Consider the following 24,082-nt stretch of genomic DNA (forward strand, 5'->3'; position numbering starts at 1 on the left):
AAATACACTGGGATTAGAGTAACAAAATGGAATTCAAATTAGCTGGAAAAAAATTGGAGAATGAGCAGATAAGCAACATAAGTCACAGGAAATTATCCTTGCAATGCTCAGGGGGATCACTTGTCTGCAGCCAGAAGCAATAAATTTTGCTAAATTTTGTTGCCTTATTATACAAAAGCTATTTTAGAGATGAAAGCACTGCATAGGTCAAAAAGAAATTATTTAGACAGGCTAGGAGCTTGAACACAGGCTTTAATGTCTCAGACTGCCGAAGAGCTGCAGAGATCTGATGGTTTGAGATGAGGAAGAGCCATAGAGAGAAAATGAATGAAGGAAAGAGAGGCTCAATCCCAGCAGTTTTTTCTGGAAGTGTTATGGGCTGTAGTATATAGGTCAATGGCAAGGAGGTATCTTTTTCATGTAAGTGATAATTCATGGCAAAAGAGCAACACAAACAGATGAATAGTGTTTTTCTTTTTAGATTTTACAGAACAGTAGAAGTTCAAAATTTATAATAATTTTTTTTTGAGCAAAAGGCATGAAATCCCACATTAAGTCCACTAACTAAGCTTCTGCAGGTCAAGATTTTACCCAGGGTGTGGGAGGTTTCTGTGGTTTGTTTTGCAGATTTTTAAATAATGAAAACTTGGGACTAGTCCTTACCCCAATTTTAGTTTCATTACATTCTAGCTAAAGTAAATCTTTAGGCAACCTTGAAATTCCTGCATGCAGTAATTTAGCTTCATAATAGATTCCTGCTATAATTGCTCCATCTGATTCATCAGTGATGGAGTATAATTTTTTCAGGCTCCTCTCTAAAATGTGCCTTTTCTAATCACTCTTGAATCCTTATACTGCAGGCAGGAAAATGTGTCTCGATGTAATGAACTCTTAAAATCAGGAAGACAATTTATTTCAGGAGCCACCTATTCAAGCACAGTGTCTCTATTGTTTTGTCAAGCAGATTTTTCTTTTTTTTTTTAATGAATAGCACTCTTAATTTAAACATCCATTCAAGAGGACCAAAACTTTTCACTGGCTTGGCTTGAAAACCTGCAAGGGTTTCCAACAAAGAATAAGGGGATTGACAGAGAGAAATATAAAAAAATGGGAACACTAACTCATAAATCATGAGAGTTCAAAGTAACAATATATTTCAAATTGATCAAAGTGCTGAAAAATGGATGAGATTACACACATATAAAGATGCTGGATTTTTTTCTCTCCTAGGGTCAGCAGTAAGTCCAAAGTCCATGACTGACGCATCTCTAATTGCTTGTCTAGATATATTATCTTAATAAAACTATTCCCAGGTGTAAGGAAGAAAGGAAAACAATATTATTTTGTTCATTTATATGTACAATATATATTTCTTACATATAAAAATCCTTCTGAAATTATTTTAAATAGATGTAACACTATAAATGTGTTCCTTTAAACATAATTTTAATTTTTAAGGGCACTTTCTTCCAGTAGCTCCCCTGTAGCATCTTGGCATTGCTGTGGTCAGTCAGGATGGTGGACTTGAGCCATAGACTGGAACAATAACTTGGGAGATTGAATGTTATTTTTCCTGAAATCTTTAATGAAACGTAGACTAGTCTTTCTTTTTGATTTCTTTTTAGTTTGGCAGTGCCATTTCTCTTAGATCACACAAGGAAAAGTTACAACATTCACTCTTCTGTTACTTTTGTATTGCCACTTGTGTGGCAAATTCACAGTAGTGTAACCCTTCTGAAAATATGTCAGGAGAGAGGCAGAAAATAAGATTTGGCAGAAGTTTAAGTTGTTTCGTGAACAATCAAATAACAAAGGTGTTTTACCGTGGCTTTGTCTCCTGTGCCCTCTGTATGTCCCAACTTTTCCCTCCTTGTTTCACTTACTGACCCCTCAACATCTTCCACTTCTTCATCTGTCCCCAGCACACCTATTTTCCACATCACAAAACCTAAAGTTTTCCCCGAGTTCCCACAGCATTATCCTCTATTTGCTGCCAACTCAGAAAGAAGCACAGAGCAACCGTGGTTCAGCTGATGAGAGCAGACTGACCCTTCAACAAACCAAGAAAGAGGAAAGCTGGACTTTCTTTTTTTCCCTCACTATGTGGGAATCTGGCATCCTTCAAAACTGGATGACACTGGTGCAGAGACACAAGAGTTATTGGAGAGGAGCCAACAGACAGACTGATGACATATCATTAATTTCCTTCTGAAACACTGATAAAATAATCATCATAAGACAAACCATCTGTCCATCGGTTCCAATCTTCTCATACATTTCAGAACCACAACCCTGCCAGTGTGGTTTTCCTTAAAGCCCTTTGTCATTCTGAAATCTTTGAAAATGTTGTTACAAAGCATCACTTTCAGACCTCTGTTCAGGAGGAAGACTTACACTGATTTTCAACAGTTTGGCCCGTGTGTTCCCGACAATACCATTGCACAGGTGTGTACTAGCACAGATATAACATGAAAGTGAGATCTTTGTGGCATCTGCTGCCCTGAGCAGTTTGGAACAACAAAGTCAACATTTTCCCTGAACACTTTTGTATATCTGGCAGTGCCAGGCTGAGGTAGTGAAACCCCAAACACAGAGCATGGACATAGCTGTCTACAGAACTGGTCCTTTGAGATGTGTTATGATGCAAGGGGCATGTTCCAAGAGGAGAAGTTCACTCTGTTCTTACCTCTCCCCAAATGCCAACAGTGTCTCTGATGTCATTTTTACAGTAAGAGAGCTGTCTGATGCAATTGTTCACAGCAACACTGCTCTTTCCTGGAGCCAGATCTTCTTCTGCCATTTCTACCCAGCCCAGAGATCGCACAGCAAAGCACTGAAAATAAAACCAAAAAACATCTGTCATGCATCATCATCTAGGCAGTTAAGGTTAAAGATCTCCATCCAGAACAGGAAAAAAATTAAGGCCTTGTAGATGGGCTTATGCTCAAAGATAAGTAAATGAAAATCTGATTTGTAAATGGCAAGGTGAAAACATTCAAAGGAACAAAAAAGAATGCATGACTTGCTATGAAAGATGCCTGTGGAGGTAACAGTAATGCCTTTCAATTAAAATTATTTTGTTAACATAAAGGAGGAAACAAGGGAGCAGTAAATATTAGGATACACACAAATACAAAAACAATAAAGGAAAAAGCACAACTATAGATAGAGTAGAATTTAAATTTTAGCTAGAATCTAGAATTCTAGTTGAAAAGAAAGAAAACACTACTGGATTATGTCTCTTGTGAGATACCCACTGTCTGGCTTTTAACCAGAAAATTACATTTTTTTGTGGATTATAGCAATCACTTCTATAGTAAGTTTACCTAAGGTAGCAAATAATAACAAATTCAAAGCGAAGAAGATGATAAGCTATCATAAGAGGAAAGTATGCTTTTTCTAGAAGAAATTCAAAATTACCTTTAAAATAAAACATTCTAATTATACATTTTTTAGCAGAAAGATGTTTATCCAACCAGAATACTCAGTTGGCAGAACAAACCAAGGCAATACTATTTTGCACATATGGTACTTTTTACAAACAAAACAAAATGGAAGAAAATGAACAGCACCACCTCTAGCCTATATCTATAAAGGTAGAGAATAAAAGAAAAACACCAAAACCTGCTCATTTGCTCTCAGGCATTATGGTGGGAGAAATACAGACCTCACACTAAGTCAGCAGGAATTTGTATACGAGACCAAGACTTATTCCAGAGAATGTCAGAGGTGTTTCACTTGGAACTATGAGTGCTTACTGTTGTACCTCCTGAGCACACACACCAAATGCTTTAGATGCTCCCTAGAGGTTCAGAAATAGTAGACCAGCACTCATGGTTGAGCGCTGCTGCCTTGTGCCACACAGCTTTCTTTGCTGTCAGCAGCATCCCGCGGGTCCTTGGGAAAGCAGACAAGGATCCCGGGAGCTGCTGGAAGGAAGGTGGTGCTGGTGACTGCTGGGAGCCCTGCTGCTTCCAGCAGCACACTGCCACGCAGCCCAGGAGCTGCAACAGCAGGCCCATGCTGCAGCCACCAATCCTTCTTAAGATGCAGTCAATAAATCAGCTTCAGAGCTCAAAAGCCAAAAATTCACTTGCCACCTTCTAAAACCTGCTGTGAAGTCAGTGAGTTGATCAAACTCACACACCATCACTGGTGTGCTGTTTGGGAACAACTGCCATGTCAACTCTGGCAAAGTAAGGGAAGAATAAAATTCACCAATGGATAAAAATATGAATGAGTTTCTCCCTCCCTTTAAAACTTCTCCTTCAGCCTTCTTTGAGTTTGCACAATACATTCATCCAGGCTCACTCCACCAAGCAGGAAAACCAGCCTAAGAGCCTGCTTCCTGTACTTCTGGTACCCAGTCCAATGAGTCACTAATGATGTATCTCATCTCAGGTATCAGACAGCAAAGACACTCTGCAATTGTGTAAAACCCTTTAGTGAGTGTAGGCAAAAAAAAATTAAAGCCTTTCATGCCTCCAGCTTTCCTGTGGATTTTTTTTTTTTTTTTTTTTTTTCCATTGCAAACAAGGGAATCAACATGCAAATTCTCCCACAGTGCTGCTTCCTGACCCAGCTGTGCTGGAAACCCACAAAAATGCTGGATTTCAGTTCTAAAGGGCAAAGAAGGAGAAGGTGAAATAGGGAACAAAGGAAGGGGTGCTCCTAACTTCAGGGCTACACAATGTACTAAAATAAATATTTTTAAACATTTTTAACAATTTAAAGTAATTATTAAGGTGATCTAATCTTAAGGTTGCAGAGTTGTTTCAGGCACATCACATGCTCATGAATCTTGCTAAAAGTGCTGCTATACCCACTGGGCTATTAAATATTTATCTTTGCAAGCTTTAAAAATACTGATTTTTACTGTACCAGAAGAAAGGTTTTTGTTTTTTCTTTACAAGTATTTAAATATTAAATTAAATAGTAGAATACTAGCAGAGAGAAACATTTTCTAAATCATAAGAGAGGTGAAGAACTAAATATATACAATAATAATAATAATAATAATAATATACAATACTGTTCCCTTGTTGCCCTTCCCATCTCAACCACATCTACAATTTGTTAGCTGCTTTCTGAACACAAGGATAAATATGGAATCACAGAACGCTTTGGGTTGGAGGAGACCTTAAAGATTCCCTATTTCCAATTCCCCTGCTGGGCAGGGACACCTTTCACCAGATTAAGTTGCTCAGAGGCCCATCCAACCTATACAGCCCTTGCACTGACCAGAGTGTATATTAAGAAGGCCAAAAAAAGATGAAAGACTATCAGGTCAACTTGACAGCAGGTAAATGTCTTATTACTAAAGATGATCAACTGTTTTGATATTATTTTCCTGGCCTTTTTTTATTCTGTTTGAAATTCTCTGGTGGCATCATCCACTATTATTTATGGAGCCCACTGTCAAAACAGTACAGTGAGTTGAATGAAAACACTCTTGTCTACCCCAAATATTGCCCTCTGTGTGAAGGACCTGGCTTCTTTCCCTGCTTCTAATCCCTCTTGGTGCTTCCAAGTGAGGTAGACCTGAGAAAACCCTTGGCTCCTGGCACCTGACAAGTTTTTGTGTGTTTCACAAGAAGTCCTTACCATAACCCAAACAAAATGCTTCAGAACAGCTTCAGAAAACAAACCAATTTCCCAAAAACTCACTGCAAACAAAAACCTCTCAATAAACCCTAAAAAGACTCAACATTCTACTCACAAACAAAAGAGCACAAAACCCAGCAGAAACAAACCACCTAGTGTCTCCAGTCAGATATGACCCAATTTTTAGACCACGGGTGGCTGAGTTAGGTGTGACAGCAGAATTGCTTAGTACTCTAACACATTAACACAGCATCGTGGTTCCCTGCCTCCCACCAATGATACTGACAAGACAAGAGACAAATCACTTCCCTTGACTCCAAAGAGCTTTGATAATGCACTCTTATTGTCTTCTGGAACTAATACCTAGAGGCAAACCAAGCCAAGCTAAAAAACCAGAGTCAAGCTTTTCTTCATTAAGAGTCTATGAGCTCAGTAAAATCATCATTCCTGGCAATGCCAGTTTGTTATGCATCTCTGCTCAAGGCTTAGAGATAATTAGTGGCAATTACTTATTGGCCTGTCATAATTTCAAAGTAATCCCGATGCCAACTTTTGGTTTACTGTAGTCTAATCTATTTTCTCTCTTAGAGAAGGTTTTCTGAGCCTGGTCAGGCTGTCTGCTTGCCCTGAGACACTTTTCAAGAGCTGGCAGAGAAAAAAAGATTTGAAGAGAAACAAAAGAAGTTGATAAATGCAGCAGGATGAAAAATATTTAGGAATTGTATACTGTGCAAACATTGCTGCTTGGGATTGGGAAGATCAAAGATACTACCACAAACACTGCGTGGCTGAGAAAAGTGAATGAAAAAATATCACTTAAACCATGGTAAGTCAATAATCTTGTATTTTTATCTTGACTACAGACTTCACATTTCCTGCCTGGATACACAGAACATTGTGTAAAGAAATTGCACAGAGGAAAAAAAATCCACCTTATCACACACTAGCCCATGAAAAGACAGATGAGCAAAAATGAAAACACAGGTATTGCTGCTTGGTTTTACAGTCCTGGGGAGCCTATGTTCGAATAGTTGCAAATACAATTAATGTTTCAGGGTTAATGATCTGTAACCTAATAACCAAATGAATAAATGCTGCCATCTGAACGCTGTATAGAGGTGTAAACCTCTCTTGAAGTGCAATTCTGATGCAAAAAATTGCCTGGGGAGCTTTAGGACTGAAGAAATGAACAAACCACAGACCACACTTTTGCTCTTTGCCATTGCAAACCCTTCACCACAGGGCAAAGTTCTGTTCTGCAGCAGCTTTTCCAAGAGGAACTCTGGAAGGAGCTTTGGCAGGGCCACAGAACTGTGACAAAGTTCTAACCATAAGCAAATGCACATTCTAGCTGTTGCCTCATGCAGTGCTAAGCATGTAGCATTACAGAAAATAAAAATAAAATAATCAAGAAAAACAGAGCAAATACAATCCCGCACTGAAGAGAAAACAAGAGATCAAGTGCACATGACTGATGGCAGAGTAGTATTGGAAACTGGATGGGTCATAAAGCTGTGGATAGAAAAGATCCCACCATAGGGTGAAAATGAATTAGAACATCAGTTTGAGAACAACAAACCAATGAACCAATTACAAGACCACAGACAGATGACTTTTTATATTTCACAGCTGGGGGCAGCCACTGTGAACACATCTGCATTGAGTATGCTTGCCTTGATGCTTTAAATCTGTGCCACTTGTTTCTTCTCTACTTCCAAGCCCACAGGACTTGGTTTTAAGCAGTTTCGCTTTGTTTCCTTTTATATTTTTCCTTTTTAAAGGTTATATCTGCCTGCAGATATGTGTAAATCACTATATTTAATAAGGCCTTTTATCACAGACCACTGAGCAGGTTTGTGTCCGAGACACAGCATGTAGGTTACATAATTAACCATTTATTATGCAGCCAACATAACTTCCAAAATTTCACTTGCATTTTTCTTGATAGTTTGACAATAAAAAGAGCGATCATATCATTTTATGCTTTGGAAGATCAAGTATCATAACATATTATCCTTCTATTCTGAGGAAGAAGTATGTTCCAGTGTATTTGCCTGCTACATAGCAAGAAAGATTACATTGATTTCAGATGAAAATACTAGAGAAGATCAAAGATAGAGTAACAAGAGAATAAAAAGAACTTACGCAATTAATGAACAAGCACTTTCACTTAATTGACATGAAGAGACTTCAGTGCATCTACTTCCTCAAAGAAATACTCACAGATGTCACATAAAAGTTCTTAGCTACAAAAAATTCAAAATGCTTAATAAAAAACATACTAATAAGACTTCTCAACATTTCCAGCTTCCTGCTTTAGTTCATCTTGTCTTCCTTGAATTACTGAAAATGCACATGAAATACAAAAATAAGCACAGAAATATTCAGGTCACAACAGAATTTGGAAATCACTAATAAATACTATTTCAGGCAGATAATTATAAACTAAACTCCCCTAGAATTAAATATGGAGACTTTACAAATACTATAGAATAACCTTTGTAATAAATTACTTTAGAGGCAGTCAGTATAAGTTTTTCTGCTTTCACAGTCATTCTCCAAAGCACTACAGTCTCATTCTTCCAGACCTGCAGGTTTCAATGTATAGGATGACAAAAGACCCTCTCTTGTTTTGAGCTTAATGCTTCTGTCTCAGTTGTTCCCCCTGGCTTACAGCCAGAGGTCAAATCTATGAAGACAAGAAAATATTGCAGGAACATTGTGCTGGTTCAAGATTTTTTAAAATCCAGAAATTTTAGCAAAAAATAGAATGGACACTACTATTCTCTACTGACACCCCCTTCTGAGGAAGAAATTAAAATCACCTTATTCTTTTCTCCAGTCTTCTCAGCAAGAACAGGTTTTCACTTTAGATGCTTTACAGATAGCTTGACTTCAGATCCTAAGGGATGAGTTTATGCACTTTGATGTGAGCTAAGTGTGGTTTGGGCTTTGTTTTAATACAGTGAAATAAAACTTGTGCTTCCTCATTTAAGAAAAGCCAGTCATATTTTTCACCAGAAATTCATAAAGGATGTTCAAATTTGGGTCTATCTTGCAGAGTAACTGAACTGTCAGGATAACCTGAGCAGATTTCATTATTCTGAGACAAACAAACATGACCTCAACAAACACACACGTGTGCTTTGTCAGCAGAGACAAGCCCTGCAGAAGTTTATAGAGCATAAAGAACATGTGCATTCCTTTCTTTAAAATTAATGCTCTGCGCTTGTTAACTTTAACCTGAAATGCTGTGTTTTCCCAATGTAGGCTCTTCTTCAGGCTGACAGATATAAGTGCTTTTAATGCCATCAGCAGTACTTTATTTAGTACTGGTGCATAATTTCAAAGGGAATATGCATGACATCCAATTTTTTTAAAAAAACACCAAAATGCACAAAGAAACAAACCCCTGAAGAGCTCACAACCTTTAAGCGAACTCTTGACCTTATGAATCAATGGAGAAAAACCTTCCAGCTTCACTAAAGTCAGAATTTCATGCCTCTTTAGAAGCAACATTATTACAAGTAATTTGATTTCTGCAGAAATTATGTTTACAACAGGATCCAAAGTCAATGAAGTTAATCACTATTGATCAATTCCCACTTTTCAAAACAGACTCAAATAAGCATGAATCCAGAGTCCAGAAATATTGATCCCTGGTGCACCTCCCACATTTGAAGACCCATTTACTGTCATGCAGTCTCCTTGAAGCACCATGGAGTCATCATCTCCAAACATCCAGAATAATGCAGAACTGTGCAACATGGCAGTATGACGTATGGCACATCTCATGCTTTTACATCTCTTAAGAGATAAATATTATCCCTTTTCTCTTGGATGAAATGCAGAAAATTTTGACAAGGAAAACTTCTAATTTTTTAAAGTGAAATTTAGAAATAGAACTAAAAATAAATACACATGCTGGCTAGAGCTATCTAAATATTGCTCTGTCATTCAACTCAATGTTCCACTTTAATTGATTTCTAAATGAACTTCCTCCATAAATGTACCTTTCAGATAGCCACAATGGACAAATAACTCCCCAAGTTTGTATCATGCTGGTTTCAAAATGTGTCTGTCCAATATATAATATAAATAAATATACATACATATTTATACATACACATAAATACAAACAGCATTTTTTCCATTAAAAATCTGTGCCATGGAATGGTAAGCACTGAATTTCAAATGAGAAACAAGCTATTTCCCTGAGCTGCCCTAAACTGGCAAGGTAATGTAAATAATTGAAGAGAAATACAAAAATATCTGTCATTTCATTTTGTAGCAATACAATGAACAGACATTCATGCAGCAATTCACAATCACCAGGCCATTCTACAGCTGAAGCTGACAGAGGCTACATAGGTCATTTTAGAGGTGAAATGGTTGGTCTCAAATGGGGAATATGAAGGGTTGCAAGTTGTGATTACCTCTGCACTGTACTAGCAAAGATGCTGGTGAGCTGACAGGGAGGTGTGCTGGCAGTATCAGCCCAGGCTGTGCTAAACTGGGAGCTGCTTGCTGACAGAATCCATTGGTCTGCAGAACAGCCACAGAAAGTTTTTGCCTGTGGCACATGAGTATGATGAGCTGCTGCTTCTCCCAGTTTCTTTCCATTCCTGAGGGTTCCTTCAACAATCACACACAAAGTACTGCTGGCCCATGAAATGTTTACTGTGTTGCACCATAAAGCAGTGAATAAATTGTGATTAAAAGCTACTAAAATAAGCAACACTGAACTATTAGAAAGTGAAGATTCTTTAAAAAAAAATAAAAAATACTTAGATCAGCAGCCTGTGGTTTTCTGTGTTCTACTGAACCACAACAGCTTGTTACATGGTTGTCCACAGCAAGATGCTGTATGCAAACTCCAGCCAGGAAAAACTGGACTGTGCACTTCCATGAGAAAAGTACTGTAGATGACACTGGCACAGCAATAGAAACTGCCACCCTATAAGAAACAACATCATTAAGAAAAAAAAAAAAGGTACATTCATGTTTTCTCAAACATAGCCAGCACTTACTAGTATTCCATGCCTGAGAGGCCACAGCAGCACATTGGGTGTCCCACAGCTGCAATTCCAGAGGCAAGGCTGCCTCCAGTGTCACCTCACCTGACTGGCAACCAGGGAAGCTGCCTCCCCAAGGACAGTGGTCACAACTTGGCCACTCATGGCAAAGGTAGTAATTGTTCCAAGAGCAAAGCATGACCTGCACAGCTCCCATCTGCATCATTTATCCTTCTGTAATCCATTTGGCATCTATGTTCTTACTACCCCGACAAACTTGGCCAACACACCTGTGGCAGACACAGCCACTGTCAATACTGGAATTTTATTGGCCATGAAGATATTTTGTTTTGATTTCAAAAAAAAGGTGTTCCTATGATTTCTCTTTTCCCAATCCTGCAGAAATCTCACAGCCCAGTGCAAACCTTTTGTACAGTGTATCTTTACAAAGCAAATCCTGATAATGCCCCCAAACTCAAGGCGTGATTCTTGCATTACAAACTTAGAAACTAATGGTAAATATTCAAGCAGTTTCCATTCTTTTTCACATGAGGAATGGCTTTGTGATGTGTTTTTCTAAGGAAGAATACTAATAAAATCTCTCCTCTACATCCTTCTTGCTGTTTAGGCACTTGTGTCCTGATTGTGCATGTTTGGTTCACAGCTAATTAGATCCCAGAGATACATGGGATTCCTAGGAGTGAAAGACATGTAATATTTTGAAGGATCTCATTATAATCTTGAATGGCTTGAGAAGTTATGCTACATTATCCCAGATATTTATATTTTACATGTAATATAACAAAAAAACACACTGTAACTGTATGCCCTTATAAAGTAAATCCATGAGATTTGGGAAAATGCTACATCTTCCTCTGCCCTGAAGTTATCTTCATATTTGATTAAACAAGACTCCATTTAGGAACAAGGTGGAAACAAATAGCCTCTAGATGGAAATCTGTATTATGATGTACATCACATCATGATATTACCAGTTTTTACCTAATGACACAACAGATGTCAATAGTAATGACTATCATTGACAGAGATAAATAACAAGCAAACACATTCGCAGAAAGGTCTAATGCACAACATGAAAAAGACTATTTAAAAAAAATAAAGCATTGAGGATATGTATTTTAGTGCTTTAGGTAGCTATTTCTAAAACTGCTTTTGAAGCAGAACATTTTCAAGCACCTGCATCATTTACCTGCATCATCTCTATGGATGGGAGGGTGTCTTAATGCTGCTAAGGGCATACAGCCAAATTCAGAGACAACAAACCAGTTTAGAAACAGCCACCCCCATCACTCACCATTGCTACCCAGGAGCTGCAAAGGTGGAAGGGAGAATTACAATTGAATCAGCTGGTCAGCAAGACTAGTCAAGGTGGGAAAAAACCCCACAAAAACGGCTTTATTCTAAACTTGAAATTAATACAGGGGTTTATATATTGTGGTTCCCTTTTAAGAATAAAGGAATGGGTACAAGATTTCTTCTAGTGCTGTTTCCTAGGGAATGAAAACAAAAGATTGTTTTGAAAGAAATAAATTCCTAATCCAAAATCAAACCAAAATACCACTTTAGAAGCAAAACTGTTGAAGATACCCTATTTCTCCTTTAGACTTGATCTCCTTTTGTAAAGAGATTTAAGATGGAATGAACTCCTTAAATTTAATTCATTGAAATTAATTGAACTGAGGCTTTCTGAAGCATTTTGTGAGCTCGTGAGAAGACTGTAATGCAGTCTGAGGTATAATGCTGGAAAATGCTGAATACCCCCTGCTTGCACTAAGAATTTCAGAAGCTACTCTGACCGTAAAAAAAGAATCCTTTCTTGGGATTGCTGGGCATGGCAAAAGCTCCTCTCAGGTTAAGTCTTCACTTGGGTCAGAAATCAGATTCATGCCCATCCCCAAGGGTATATATGCTGCATATTTACACATGATCCTGTGTCTAGGCAGCGTTTTTGCTTCGGGAAAGGACCAGAAAGTAGTAAATATACAATATCCAAAACACATACACCTGCTTCCATAGTAAGAAAAGCAGTGAAGATAGGGATATTCAATCTTTGTGGAGCACATAGTATTTTGTAAAATTATTTTGATAGTGCTTAGATGGATTATTTTGATTTACAGGCCACTTTCACAACAGCCACAAGTCAGCTTGCCAAAGGCCATCTGGTTAAACCCTAAAACCCAATTAATTCATAGAAATTCATCACCAATTCACTTTCTATGTCTCCAAGAGTGTTTTCATTCACCTACAGGTGAATCACTAAATTTAAATACCTGTTAACATCTCCTGATACTCTATCTCTCGGAAATAGTCTCATTCTCTTCCTTTGAGATACAGAACTTTTATTGGTTTCTAAAGTAGAAAACAGTCGTATGGAGTAAATGCCTAGGACTTCCACAGGTTTCAATACATTCTTCCCATTCTTAGATAATGGTATATAGCTAAAACTGCTCTAAAATGGTAAGGCTGGAGAAGTGAAGCTTTGTTGAGCAGACTAATGTGGATAGAGAATTTGAAAATCCAGGCTCAAAGAGAAAAGGAGAAAATAAAGGTATATCCAAATGTCAGGCCAAACAAGCCAATCTGTAAAAGGTTTTAGAGGGAATCAGTCACATGGGCTTTCCATTTTTCATCCATTCCTAGGGACAGTGACAGGTTTCCCAGGAGGTTCTGTTTCTATATACAGACATAAGAAAAAATTTAGCACCTTCCTATGTTTTTACATAGGGACATCATATTTTATAACAATGAAACACAAGACAACCCAGAAGAATTTACAGTCTGGGATTGGTAAAAGCATCTTTTGCCTTCCTAGAAACTCAATTAGGAAGGCACACATTGCTCTATAAATTAACCAGGAAGGTTATGATCTGTCTCCTGGGAAGCACCAATTCAAAACTCATTTCTAGCTGTGCATGTTTCACATGCAGAATTAGGATCCTCATCAAGCACAATGAGCCATCTCTTCAAGAAATTTCTGCCAAAATAAACTACTGAAATTAAGAAGCTGGATGTAGTAATTCTCCTCTTTCCCCTTTTCCTTTATGACCCTCTGCAGACAGTCTGACTGAGATGCCATGGATATCAAACTATGAACTGCATCTTAAGCACATTATACACAGTGAAACATTTGTTCTTTACTGACAATTATGAATGCTTAAATGTGTTGCTGCAGAAGTCACTTTTCTTACAACAATTACATTAATTATATTACATGCCTTTCTCAAAAGAGGCATTTTTGCAGTGCTTCAATCTTTGCAGAAGTTGACACTCTGGGGGAAGACAACTGCTACAGTTTTCCACAAGGTGGCACGGTTCCCTTTGCTGAAATACAGCATTAAACATGCCACAGAGAAGCTCTTTTTTCCACAAATGTACTGGCCAATGTCATGAATAGCTTTAAGGTCTCTAACATACCTCTAATAAAGTTTGTTTTAACTAATTCCTCCAATAGATACTTTAATGAGTTAAAAAAAACTTCCTTCTCTTGTGATGAAATGACAAAGTATCTGTGCTTGCTGCCACACAAAAGCAAGCTTCAATCAAAGATAGTTAAGGCACATAATTTTGCAGGGGAGAGCCTAAAGAGCTAAAAATACCGATTTTTCCAAGTCATCAACTTCAAATCCTATCAGACTTCTTTCAGTCTCTCAATATTTGGGGTAAAATGGACTAGCGAGGAATCCACCTACCCCATCCATGTGAGAAATGAAGATCCTAGAGCATTTTCCACAGGTGAAGATTTTCCCTGCTGTGGACCACTTCCCATTCCTGTGACATATGACAATACTTGCCCTGCCCTTGGGGCACAGGCAGATCAGCTCTGCCCTCAGCCTCTGCTGCTGCAAATCAAATACCGTAAGGCTCGTCATGAACGGAACAACTCTATAATTCTTAGGACTGGAACCTAATGCTCATCACTCCTTCAACTCCTTTTACAGTGCTCAGAATTTAGTGCTTGTCACTGTAATGAGCACAGCTGAAACCCTTGCCTTTAAATACCAGTGGGCCAAGCAAAGTACCACTATTTATATGTGATTCAAACATCACATGATAAATAATCAAGATGACAAAGAAAATAAAGTGCCCTGATCAGTCTGTTTTCTCCCTTAAAATATATCATTAATGCTATTAAAATTATTAACACTGTTACATACATGTTTGTTCCTGCAAATAAGTAGCTTCTGATCCTGTCAGTTGCTGCAGCTGTATGGCACAGCCAAAATACTTATTTAAATTACTTGGATTTTCAATTATAGATATTCATATACACCCTTAACAGTAACAAGGCAAAACTATCAACAAGACAAATCTGGAGATAGATATGCAAGCACTCAAAACTTTCTGCTGCTCCTTTCTCCTCAAAACTCTTAGATTACAACAGTAAAAACTTTGATTTAATTATGGTGCTTCATCACATAATGATCTAATTTTTCTCTATGAAATGCATTATCAAAGTAGGTTGCATTCTCTCTTCCAAAACATGAAGTTTCTTGTTCTAGAAGGAAACTTGTTAGTAGCTGTAATTTGAAGCAGAAATATAAAAAAGGAAGACTACTTTAAAAAGGACAAACTTGAAAATAAAGAGCAAATTCTGTCACTGAATGCCCCGGAAGCTATCCAGAGATAACAAAAAACAGAGCCCTCTCTCACACAGATACTCACTTAGCTGTGCAAGAGGACAGTTATTACAGTTGGACAGTAGAATCTTGGTCTCTAAAATCCAATTTCCCGGCTTATGTGATTTTAAAATAAGTCACACTTTCCTGACCCAACTGAATGAAGCTTTAGATCTGCAAATTCCTTTGATGGAGTTAGTCTTGCATAGCCAATCTGCATTGCGTCAAGAGGAGGGGAACACTGAATTTCAAAACTAAGGAGACATTCTGCACCTTGTAAGTTTATGCTTACAACTGTTAGATTTATAATTGTTATTTCATTGTGGATCTTCATACAGACCTTGGCTTCTGGATCACTGTTGATGCTACAAGAATCATCATCATCAGATTGTGGACCATTTCTGTGACATAAAAAAAACCAACCAAAACAAAACAAAAAGACATAATCAGTCTTAAAATCATATGACAATTACAGCATAATGTAGAACAGAGTTGGTCATTGCACTGAAACTTCTGAAGTCATTGTACCTGAGCTTCAAAGAGGCATAGCGTAATGTTGCTCCTTCAAACTCTTTCAAACTTGGGTCTGGGTTCACAGTGGCTGCATGCAGGTCCTAGAGATAGAGGCAGTGCTATTAGTGAAGTTTTAATACTATTATAATAGTATTAAGTACACCATTGTGTTATTTCTTATCTCAAAAGGGAAATGAAATCCTCCCTGCAAAGAAGCGATAGTATTTCTGGCTGAAGTTGAAAAGAGGCATGCATATATATATAAATATATATATATTTCTCAAGCTGCATTTCATTCAGTGCAGGCATCTTATTTGTTACATCATGGCAGTTGCCCTGCTAGTTTAGATTGAATCCATCCCAAGTGGAAAGATCAGAAAAGGCAGCATGTTTGTGAGCTAGACACCCCTAGCAGTACCCCCATTTGCTTTGGCCTAGGTGATGAATGACATTCATGGAAAAATAAAAAGGGAAAACAGCCACTGCCATGCAAAAAACAAGGGTAGTAGCAGTAAAGGTTCTAAAATCTGACAATATACTTGCCTTCCAAATGTCACTATTAATCTTTCCCCCATTCAGTACAGCAAAATCACTCCATGGCTGTTTCTAGACACATAATTATTCACACAGGAAGAAGCACATTGATAAAAAAAAAAAAAGAAAAAAGAAAGAAAAAAGAAAAAGAAAAAAAAACACAAGACACTGTTGTTAGCATTGATATTTACAGGATGGGTTAGGGAACAGATCACCTCAAACTTCAACTACTTACTCCACTATACCATGACATTTGGAGGAAAGAGGAGAGAAGACATGCTTCTAACAGTTACTTACCAAAACAAATGATTGAAACAAGGAAAGTTAATATAAATTAGGAACAGACAATGAAATTACTCTTTAACTATGATCTTAAAAGCAAGCAAAATGAATCTGAATATGAATGTTGGCCACAGCTGCTACAGCCTTTGATCAACAGCAATTAAGGGGAAACATTAGGATTTCCATTTAATTGGCACTTAAGTTAAAAGACCCTAGTGGCACTGGAAGTAGAAATACTGAAACACAAAAAAAATATGTGCAAGGATAAGATATATACAAGGTAAAAATCAAATATTTCTAGAGACAAAGCACAAGAAAAAGGCAAGGAAGGGAATAAGGATTAGTAAGGAGTGCAGAGATTCTTTGCTGAAAAAGTATTTTTGAAAAGTCTAGCAGCTTTTTAAAAAAACAACCCCAAACCAATCACCCACCCTCTCATTTTCCATTCAAGTTTCTCAAAAATTTTCAGAGGTGTTCAGTGATACAATCAAGCAAGTAGCAGTGTGTTTAGCACTAAGCAACCTGAGATTCAGGCTTTTCTGTAAAGCTTGAGAGGAACAGCTGATGCTGGAGTGCCTCTCTCTTCTGTCTCACCAGGAGAGAATTCCCACAGTCCTCAATACAAGCCAGGAGATTTGACTGCTGGGAGACCCACAGCCACCTCTTTATAGCTTCACCAAACCAAGAAATCCTGAAATGAGTTCCCCTTTTAAGATGAGCTCTGCTGGGCTGTCCAGCTCAGCCCCAAGGTGACGTGGTAACCACTGATATGGCCCAATCTGCAAGGTGGGCTTCTCACCTCAGAAGCATTCTCAACATATCCCCACTGGAGGAATTATTTCGTGAGAAATATCCCAGAAAGGAGCAACCCATTCCTAATGTGTCTTTGAACTAATTGAGTTGTTACCTTTTCCTCCCAAGCCTCTTCTCTTTTCATTATTAGCTGCTAGTGGTTATACTACCTACAGAACTTCTAGAGGTCTTCAAGACTTGGGATGAGTTAAGCTATAAGAAGACACAACTACCATCACCAAATTCTGCTATGATCTCAAAGAAGCTCTTACTGAAATTTAAACACTACAGCCTTTTCTCTGCACAGAAAATGGGAAAGAGGCAGCAAAATTTCTAAAATTTGGAAAAGACAGTGATTCAAAAAGGAAGTAATTTGACAACACACAAGAGAAAAATGAGATCTAAAACTAAATTAAATTTAAACAGCTGTGCAAAACCAAAATACATTTTCATACTTTTGAAGGGGAGGAAGGGAAGGAATGTTACAGGTTATTCATATTTAGCATTTATTAGCATTTTTGTTAAATCAGCAGGATTTTTGCATAATGCTTAACCCATAATTGCTTTGGATTGAAATTTACTGATTATCTTGTGAAAGAAAAACTGCCTTGCACTTTGTGTAAAAGTAATACATTTTTGCATTACTTTCCTTTTTAAAACATTTTGCCATTTCTATGCACAACAGCATCATTCCTCTCTACACTTTTTTTTCTTTGATTCTCTGTTCAACAGTAATAACTTTTTCTTTATGCTAAATATCCAGAGTAAGTTACAACATAAAAATGGATGACTTGATCTGTTCTTTGTTGACTGCCCTCAGCTGTGAGCTACATTCTACCAAATGAAGCAAAGCTCCTGTATACTATATTATTTAAGAGACAGGGACACAATAAAATAAAATGAAGGGCAAAAAAAGGAGGAAACAAGACAAAGAGTAAAAAGGTGTTACTCAGGGCTGAGGGGGAAGGTGTTTCTAAATGTTTGTTTGACAATCTCATAACCTGAAAAAGCCCAAATAAACTCATTTCAGGACTTGCACATGATTTTTTATAGACAAATGTGATTTAGATGAAGTATTTTTATGGACTCACAGAAGCCAGTTGGATCGGATATGAAATGCTACCCATGCCAGTCCTCAACCCTAGATTATACTCTTTCATCTGCTTAAAACCTGTATATCTCCCAACCTTTTCAGAATGAAGAAATACAAATCCAGCATGGGGGAATGAGCTAAACCAGCCCTCTCAAAACACATCATCTTGAAGCACAGGCTTCCAGCAGCAATGAGGGAACCAGCTGTACACAGCTCACACACAGGTCCAGCTTGGAGGTGAAAGCTCTCTGCCAACAAGTGATGCTGCCAGTGGTAGTGCTGGGACAGAGGCATTTGGGAGCCCATAGTCTAGACTGAATTCACAGCCTTCTGTGAAGTGTCAGATTGACCTTATCACAGATACCTGTATTACCCTTTCCCAGGGAGGGAAAGGAGGACCATTTGGGTATGCAGCAGTGCAGTGAACAGGAATTGAAAAAAATACCACCTTCCAGTGACTTGGAGGTGATACAGTGCTGGCATGTACTAATTGCAGAGAGACTAAAACCCAGAAATTCATGATAGATAACACTTTCAAATAATTTCAATACCCCTATCTCTTAAACACACACTATGACTTATTTCTCTCTTATTGCTCTGCACTGGGGTTCTGCTCAGAACCAGCTGAATCACAAAGGATTCTTCCTCCACTTCCTTTTAATAAAGCCTGGTATCCGTGGTTTCAAGAAATACAAGACTTTTTCTAACTGCTCTTGCTATAAATTCCAGCTATGCCTGGAGCCTCTGTAGCTGTTTCAGTATTTGGAAGTGGGCAAAATCCTGAGCCCAATTCATGCTCTTTTTTGAACTCCAGTACTGTAAATCTGCTGGTAGGTACTGTAATAGAATGCTATCTTAATGACCACTGAGTCAAAAAGCCAGTACTGCTTCAGTAACATTAAGATGCTTATCAATGAATGCACAAACTGACAAAAAGCAAACACTTTTGCTTATATCTACAATTAAAATAAGTACATGATAACATACTAATACAAATTTTGGTGCTGTGCTTATTTTCTGTATCAACTTTTACAGCAGAGTATAAGATCTTGGTGCTTCCATAGAACTGCCTATGCATAAATCTTTGCTGGAACAAATTCCTTGCTGAATTATAGCTGCCATATCAAAAATTAGGTGAGCCTACTATGTACTCACATACATGTGTGTCTTACTTAATACATCTATAATTATTTCAAAAATCTAATTCATACATTTTGTACTCTCATGATGCTGCTGAGAATTAATGATTATTATTCATAATCACAAACTATATTTAATTTAAAGCAAACAGAATCGTGAAAGGTTAAAAATACATGTGATACATTACCAGGAGGTCTGAAATTTTAATTGTAAAGACACTTTAAAAAGAAGTAAAAAAATATTTTAAATGAAAATACACCATTTTTCCTCTGCAGTTTACCAATCACACTGATTTCTGGGTTTTTGTGAAAATTTTCATTTACTAATTAGGGTACCATTCTCTAGAGTAAGAAAAAAAATAATGGTAAAGTTATATTATTCACATGTACATTACAGGAATTTATACTAGAAGCTTGTGCAGCACTTTACATTCAGCATTTCTGATTTTTTTCCTGTTATCTACCAGAATGGTAACAGTTACAGTTCTTTCTCCATGAATCCTCTCATAAATTATTTCCAGCATGCATGGTGCACAGTATGAGAGCCTGACTGATGTAAATGGTAACTAAAGTCTTGTGGTCAAGTTTGCAGATCTTATGAGTAGCATTTATGAATGTGGGAACAACCTTTCTAAAACAATGAACAGGATTGTACATTTTCAAGCCTACACAGATAAGTTTCAGGGTCAAGATGGTAATACATACTTGAATGTCCTTAACTCCTCTTAACTTTCCTGCAAGTTAGTTTGGTGCATATATGAACAAAATCAAGAACAGAAAAAATGTTCTCTCTAAATGAATTAAAAACCAAAAAACTAAACCCCTAGGGATTGCCTGATCCAAAACTCAGAGCCAGTACAAAGACCTCCCTTGACAGAGCTGTAGACATTTTTCTGAAAATTCAGTATAAAAATAATATAAAGCCAAACTTATTTTATATTAGTATTTAATTCCATAGAAGTATTCCCAGCATACTAAAACAAAGTGTTTGTACTTTCTGAAATACTCTCTTTATGAGAATTCATTTTATTTTTCTACTTACATGACACCAAACAAGCCCTTGGATTGTACCTGAAAGCATTATTTTAAAAGGCAGTACTACATACTGCTCTTTCAGCACACGTGGAGGACAGAGTATATCTCTTTCTGTTTCTAGTTAAAGCCTGACTGCAACACTGGTAGAAATTTGGTACTGGCAGGATGTACAGAAACTTACACTGGAGAACACTACACGTTCATTCAATAGTAACTACCCTGTAAAGGAACTAATGTCTCAAATCAAGACTCATATGCCTTTTGTGATATTCCTACCAAATGAGCCAAAAAGAAGATGCAAACAAAGAGTCCAGCCAAAAGTCTTTTATCATGTACAAAAGCTGTATGTATCCTGTATCCAGATAATGCAGCAATGCTTCAGCCTGTGCTACAGAACTGCCAAGTTTCACACTCATCAGGCACTGCCTCTCCAATTTATCCAAATTTTAGGGTGTTTCACCAGGCATCACCATTATAAAATGAACACAGGGTATAGATACTTACGAGGTATTATCAATAAGTAGATACTCTTTGGGACATAATGAGGCCACTTTAGCTAACAGCTAAAGGTGCAAGTTCAAAAAGCTATTTAAATTTTCCTTATAGTATGTAGCCCACAAGAAGACACAGCAGGTGTGTTACCTCAGTTTCTGGAGTAGGAGATGGAGTAATGGAACCCAGTGATCCTTTTCGTGAGCCTTGCAGATCTGTTGGGATGGACACAGGACGCTGCCATTGAGTCGTTCCTGTTGGTATGTGCCAGTAGTAGATCCCAGCAATGTCATTTATCTTTTTCCAACCAGGTGGTAAGTCTGGGTCTGTCTGAAATGAATGATCACTCCATATATCTGCTGAGAACAGAAAGACAAAAAAAAATAAATCACACAAGGACACAAAGTTCTTCCATAGGTCTGCATACCTGGTATTGCTGTTTTACAGTTCCTGCGCAAATGAACACCAGGAAAACATATCAAATTATCGAGACTCTATGTGACATGATAGATGAATAACTTCTTGTTATGCTGCTGCTCTTAATCCCTTTTTGGAATTAAAATTTCCTTGTTAGTCTAGCCTTCAAGCCTTCCACTAGGTGTTTTATTATGGCTGCTTTTTTCTGAGTCTCTCTCATTTCTTCTACCCAAATTTATGCACATACACAAGGACACACAAATGTCATGATAACTTGAAGTAACTCTTATGCTCCAAGTGTACACTGGTACAAACCAGACTAATTCTTCCCCATTGCCTCTTAAAAAGTTCTTAAATCACTGATCTGCCACTTGAGGACTAATCTAAGCAAGTTCTGCAGAAGAAATGCTACACAATATCATTACACTCAAATTTAATAAAAAACTTCACCTACAGCACAAATCTGAAATCAGCAACATTATCATAATCAGTTCCAGAAGTTCAGAAGTACTCTAAACATTTGCTTTTAAATGTCTCCTGTTGTGGCCTCTGTGGCATTCAAGTATGTAGTTCCTGACTCCAAGGTCTTACATATTTTAATGGCCTATTCATCTTCAACCTTGCCCACTTTTGTTTTGCAGCTGAATAAATTGACTGCATTCTTCTCAACCACATAAAAGGCAAATAAATGCAAAACACTTTCCACAATTTGGGCCACGTCATGCAAGAAGTAATGTGATCAAATATCTAAAAAACACAATGAAGTATGTGTGCAACATCTGCAAGTCCAATTTAAGTTTAAAGTTTAGGCACAGCTTCTGTCCTTGCTGTACATACATATGAATGTATACACAGCTACTCAAACATACAGCCAGGAAAGTGTTAAGCTATGGTTGCATTGAACTGCGAATTTCAAACTAATCAACCAAAGACAATATACTGTTATTTGTTGTTGCAATGACATGCAGTATCAGAAAGAGCTAAATAAGAATTACTTTGAAGTAAAAGCAGATAAAACTCACAGCAGAAATAATTTTTTTAACCCAGAGACTTAAAGAATTTCTGCAACAATTAGTTACAAGAGAAGAAATTACCTCGTGTGTGAACAAACAGTTGGAAGGAAATAATGTAAAATACATTGGATAAGAAAATATCACCTAGGTGAATAATATTAATTTATTTTGAAAATTTCTCCTTTAGCAAAAAAATAAATACATCAAAATGTGTTTGCATATGCTGAGAAATTAAACAGGAATTAGGTTTGTTCTCAATTAACATAGCTCAGGACTTTGAAAGAGCAGCATTTCCCACACCAAATGACTGATTTATGTCTGCGTGCAGGTGCTCCTCACGCAAAGGGACTGGCCTCAAACTGACAGATAAGCATGGCTGAACAGGGCAGCACCAGAGGGCATGTGCTCATCCTCAAACACCAGGCCTCATGTTTGCTATGCAAACCTGCTTGGAAAAAAAACCCACCAAAAAACTTATGTGTGTCCCAGCTCATGCTGCAGAATGCCAGACTAGTAGGATAACCTTTTCACAGGCTGTGGCTTCCTACTAGCATGAACTGGAAAGGTTCCCTAGCGCACTGACTGTTCTAATAGACAAAAGCACTCAGTGTGCAAGTCAAAGGTAATGTGGCATCACAAGAAAGATAACAAAATAATCATCAACATAGAAAATCTATCAAGACAGATCTAACAAGATTCTTGAGGCATCAGACCTACTATGGGATATCAGGATATCAGTGGCTTTACTCTGTTTGAATGTGGAATAACAGGTAGCAAAATAATTTTCCTCTAAATTTGAATGACCCCATTCAATGGAATGACCCCATGCAATGGAATGGCATTTCAAAACATGTAATTTTTGTTGCACAGCAGCTAGGTGTTATCTCCACTTCCAAGAGAGCTTGGTGGTCATGATAAGAAAGGTGGTCATTGATTCCATTCAATGGAATGACCCCATGCAATGGAATGGCATTTCAAAACATGTAATTTTTGTTGCACAGCAGCTAGGTGTTATCTCCACTTCCAAGAGAGCTTGGTGGTCATGATAAGAAAGGTATGGGGACAGAGAGTCGGTGTCTCTGCTTAGGTCCTTCAGCATGAGGGAACCTGGCCAAGCCAACTTCCTTCCTGAAGAAAATACTCTAAAGTAAGGCAACATGTCTAATGCGAGAAATTTTGTATTGAACTGGGAGTTGTACTTGGAAAAACAGACCTGTGTTTTGCACATGCATCTCTACTTCAGGTGAAAACAAATCCCACCAATCAACATGGTTAGGGCACTAATTTATGGATAAAAAGAACACTTTTTATTTAAGAGGAAAATTTTATTTATTTAAACTTTTTTATAAATTAAAATTTATAAATAAATATAAATAAAATTTATAAAATTTTTATAAATTTAAAATTTATTATAAACTCTTTATTTAAGAGGAAATGCAGCCCCAAAGGGCTTGAGCTTGGCAGAATACATGACTCCAAAAAACAGACTGTAAAAATGCTGTACAGAGTTATTAGA

At 37.5% G+C, this 24,082-nt stretch overlaps 1 protein-coding gene across 11 annotated transcripts in view; it reads right to left on the reverse strand.

Moving 5' to 3' along the window:
* Positions 1 to 24,082, reverse strand: part of APBB2 (amyloid beta precursor protein binding family B member 2) — a 165,089-nt gene that overhangs the window by 42,819 nt on the left and 98,188 nt on the right. For 6 of the 11 annotated variants that reach the window (XM_014262612.2, XM_088056106.1, XM_088056102.1 and 3 more), the window contains 5 exons: positions 21,287 to 21,495; positions 16,313 to 16,375; positions 15,785 to 15,870; positions 15,597 to 15,657; positions 2,687 to 2,833 (listed from right to left, as the gene is read on the reverse strand). In XM_014262612.2, the coding sequence (XP_014118087.1) occupies positions 2,687 to 2,833; positions 15,597 to 15,657; positions 15,785 to 15,870; positions 16,313 to 16,375; positions 21,287 to 21,495 (566 nt within the window). The remainder of the gene's footprint in view (positions 1 to 2,686; positions 2,834 to 15,596; positions 15,658 to 15,784; positions 15,871 to 16,312; positions 16,376 to 21,286; positions 21,496 to 24,082) is intronic. The other 5 variants (XM_014262615.2, XM_088056107.1, XM_014262624.2 and 2 more) reach the window with 3 other exon arrangements.

This window comes from Pseudopodoces humilis, chromosome 6, assembly GCF_049639895.1.
Source record: "Pseudopodoces humilis isolate 2021_Gansu_Grassland_sample_001 chromosome 6, ASM4963989v1, whole genome shotgun sequence".
In the NCBI taxonomy this organism is placed as follows: Eukaryota; Metazoa; Chordata; class Aves; order Passeriformes; family Paridae; genus Pseudopodoces; species Pseudopodoces humilis.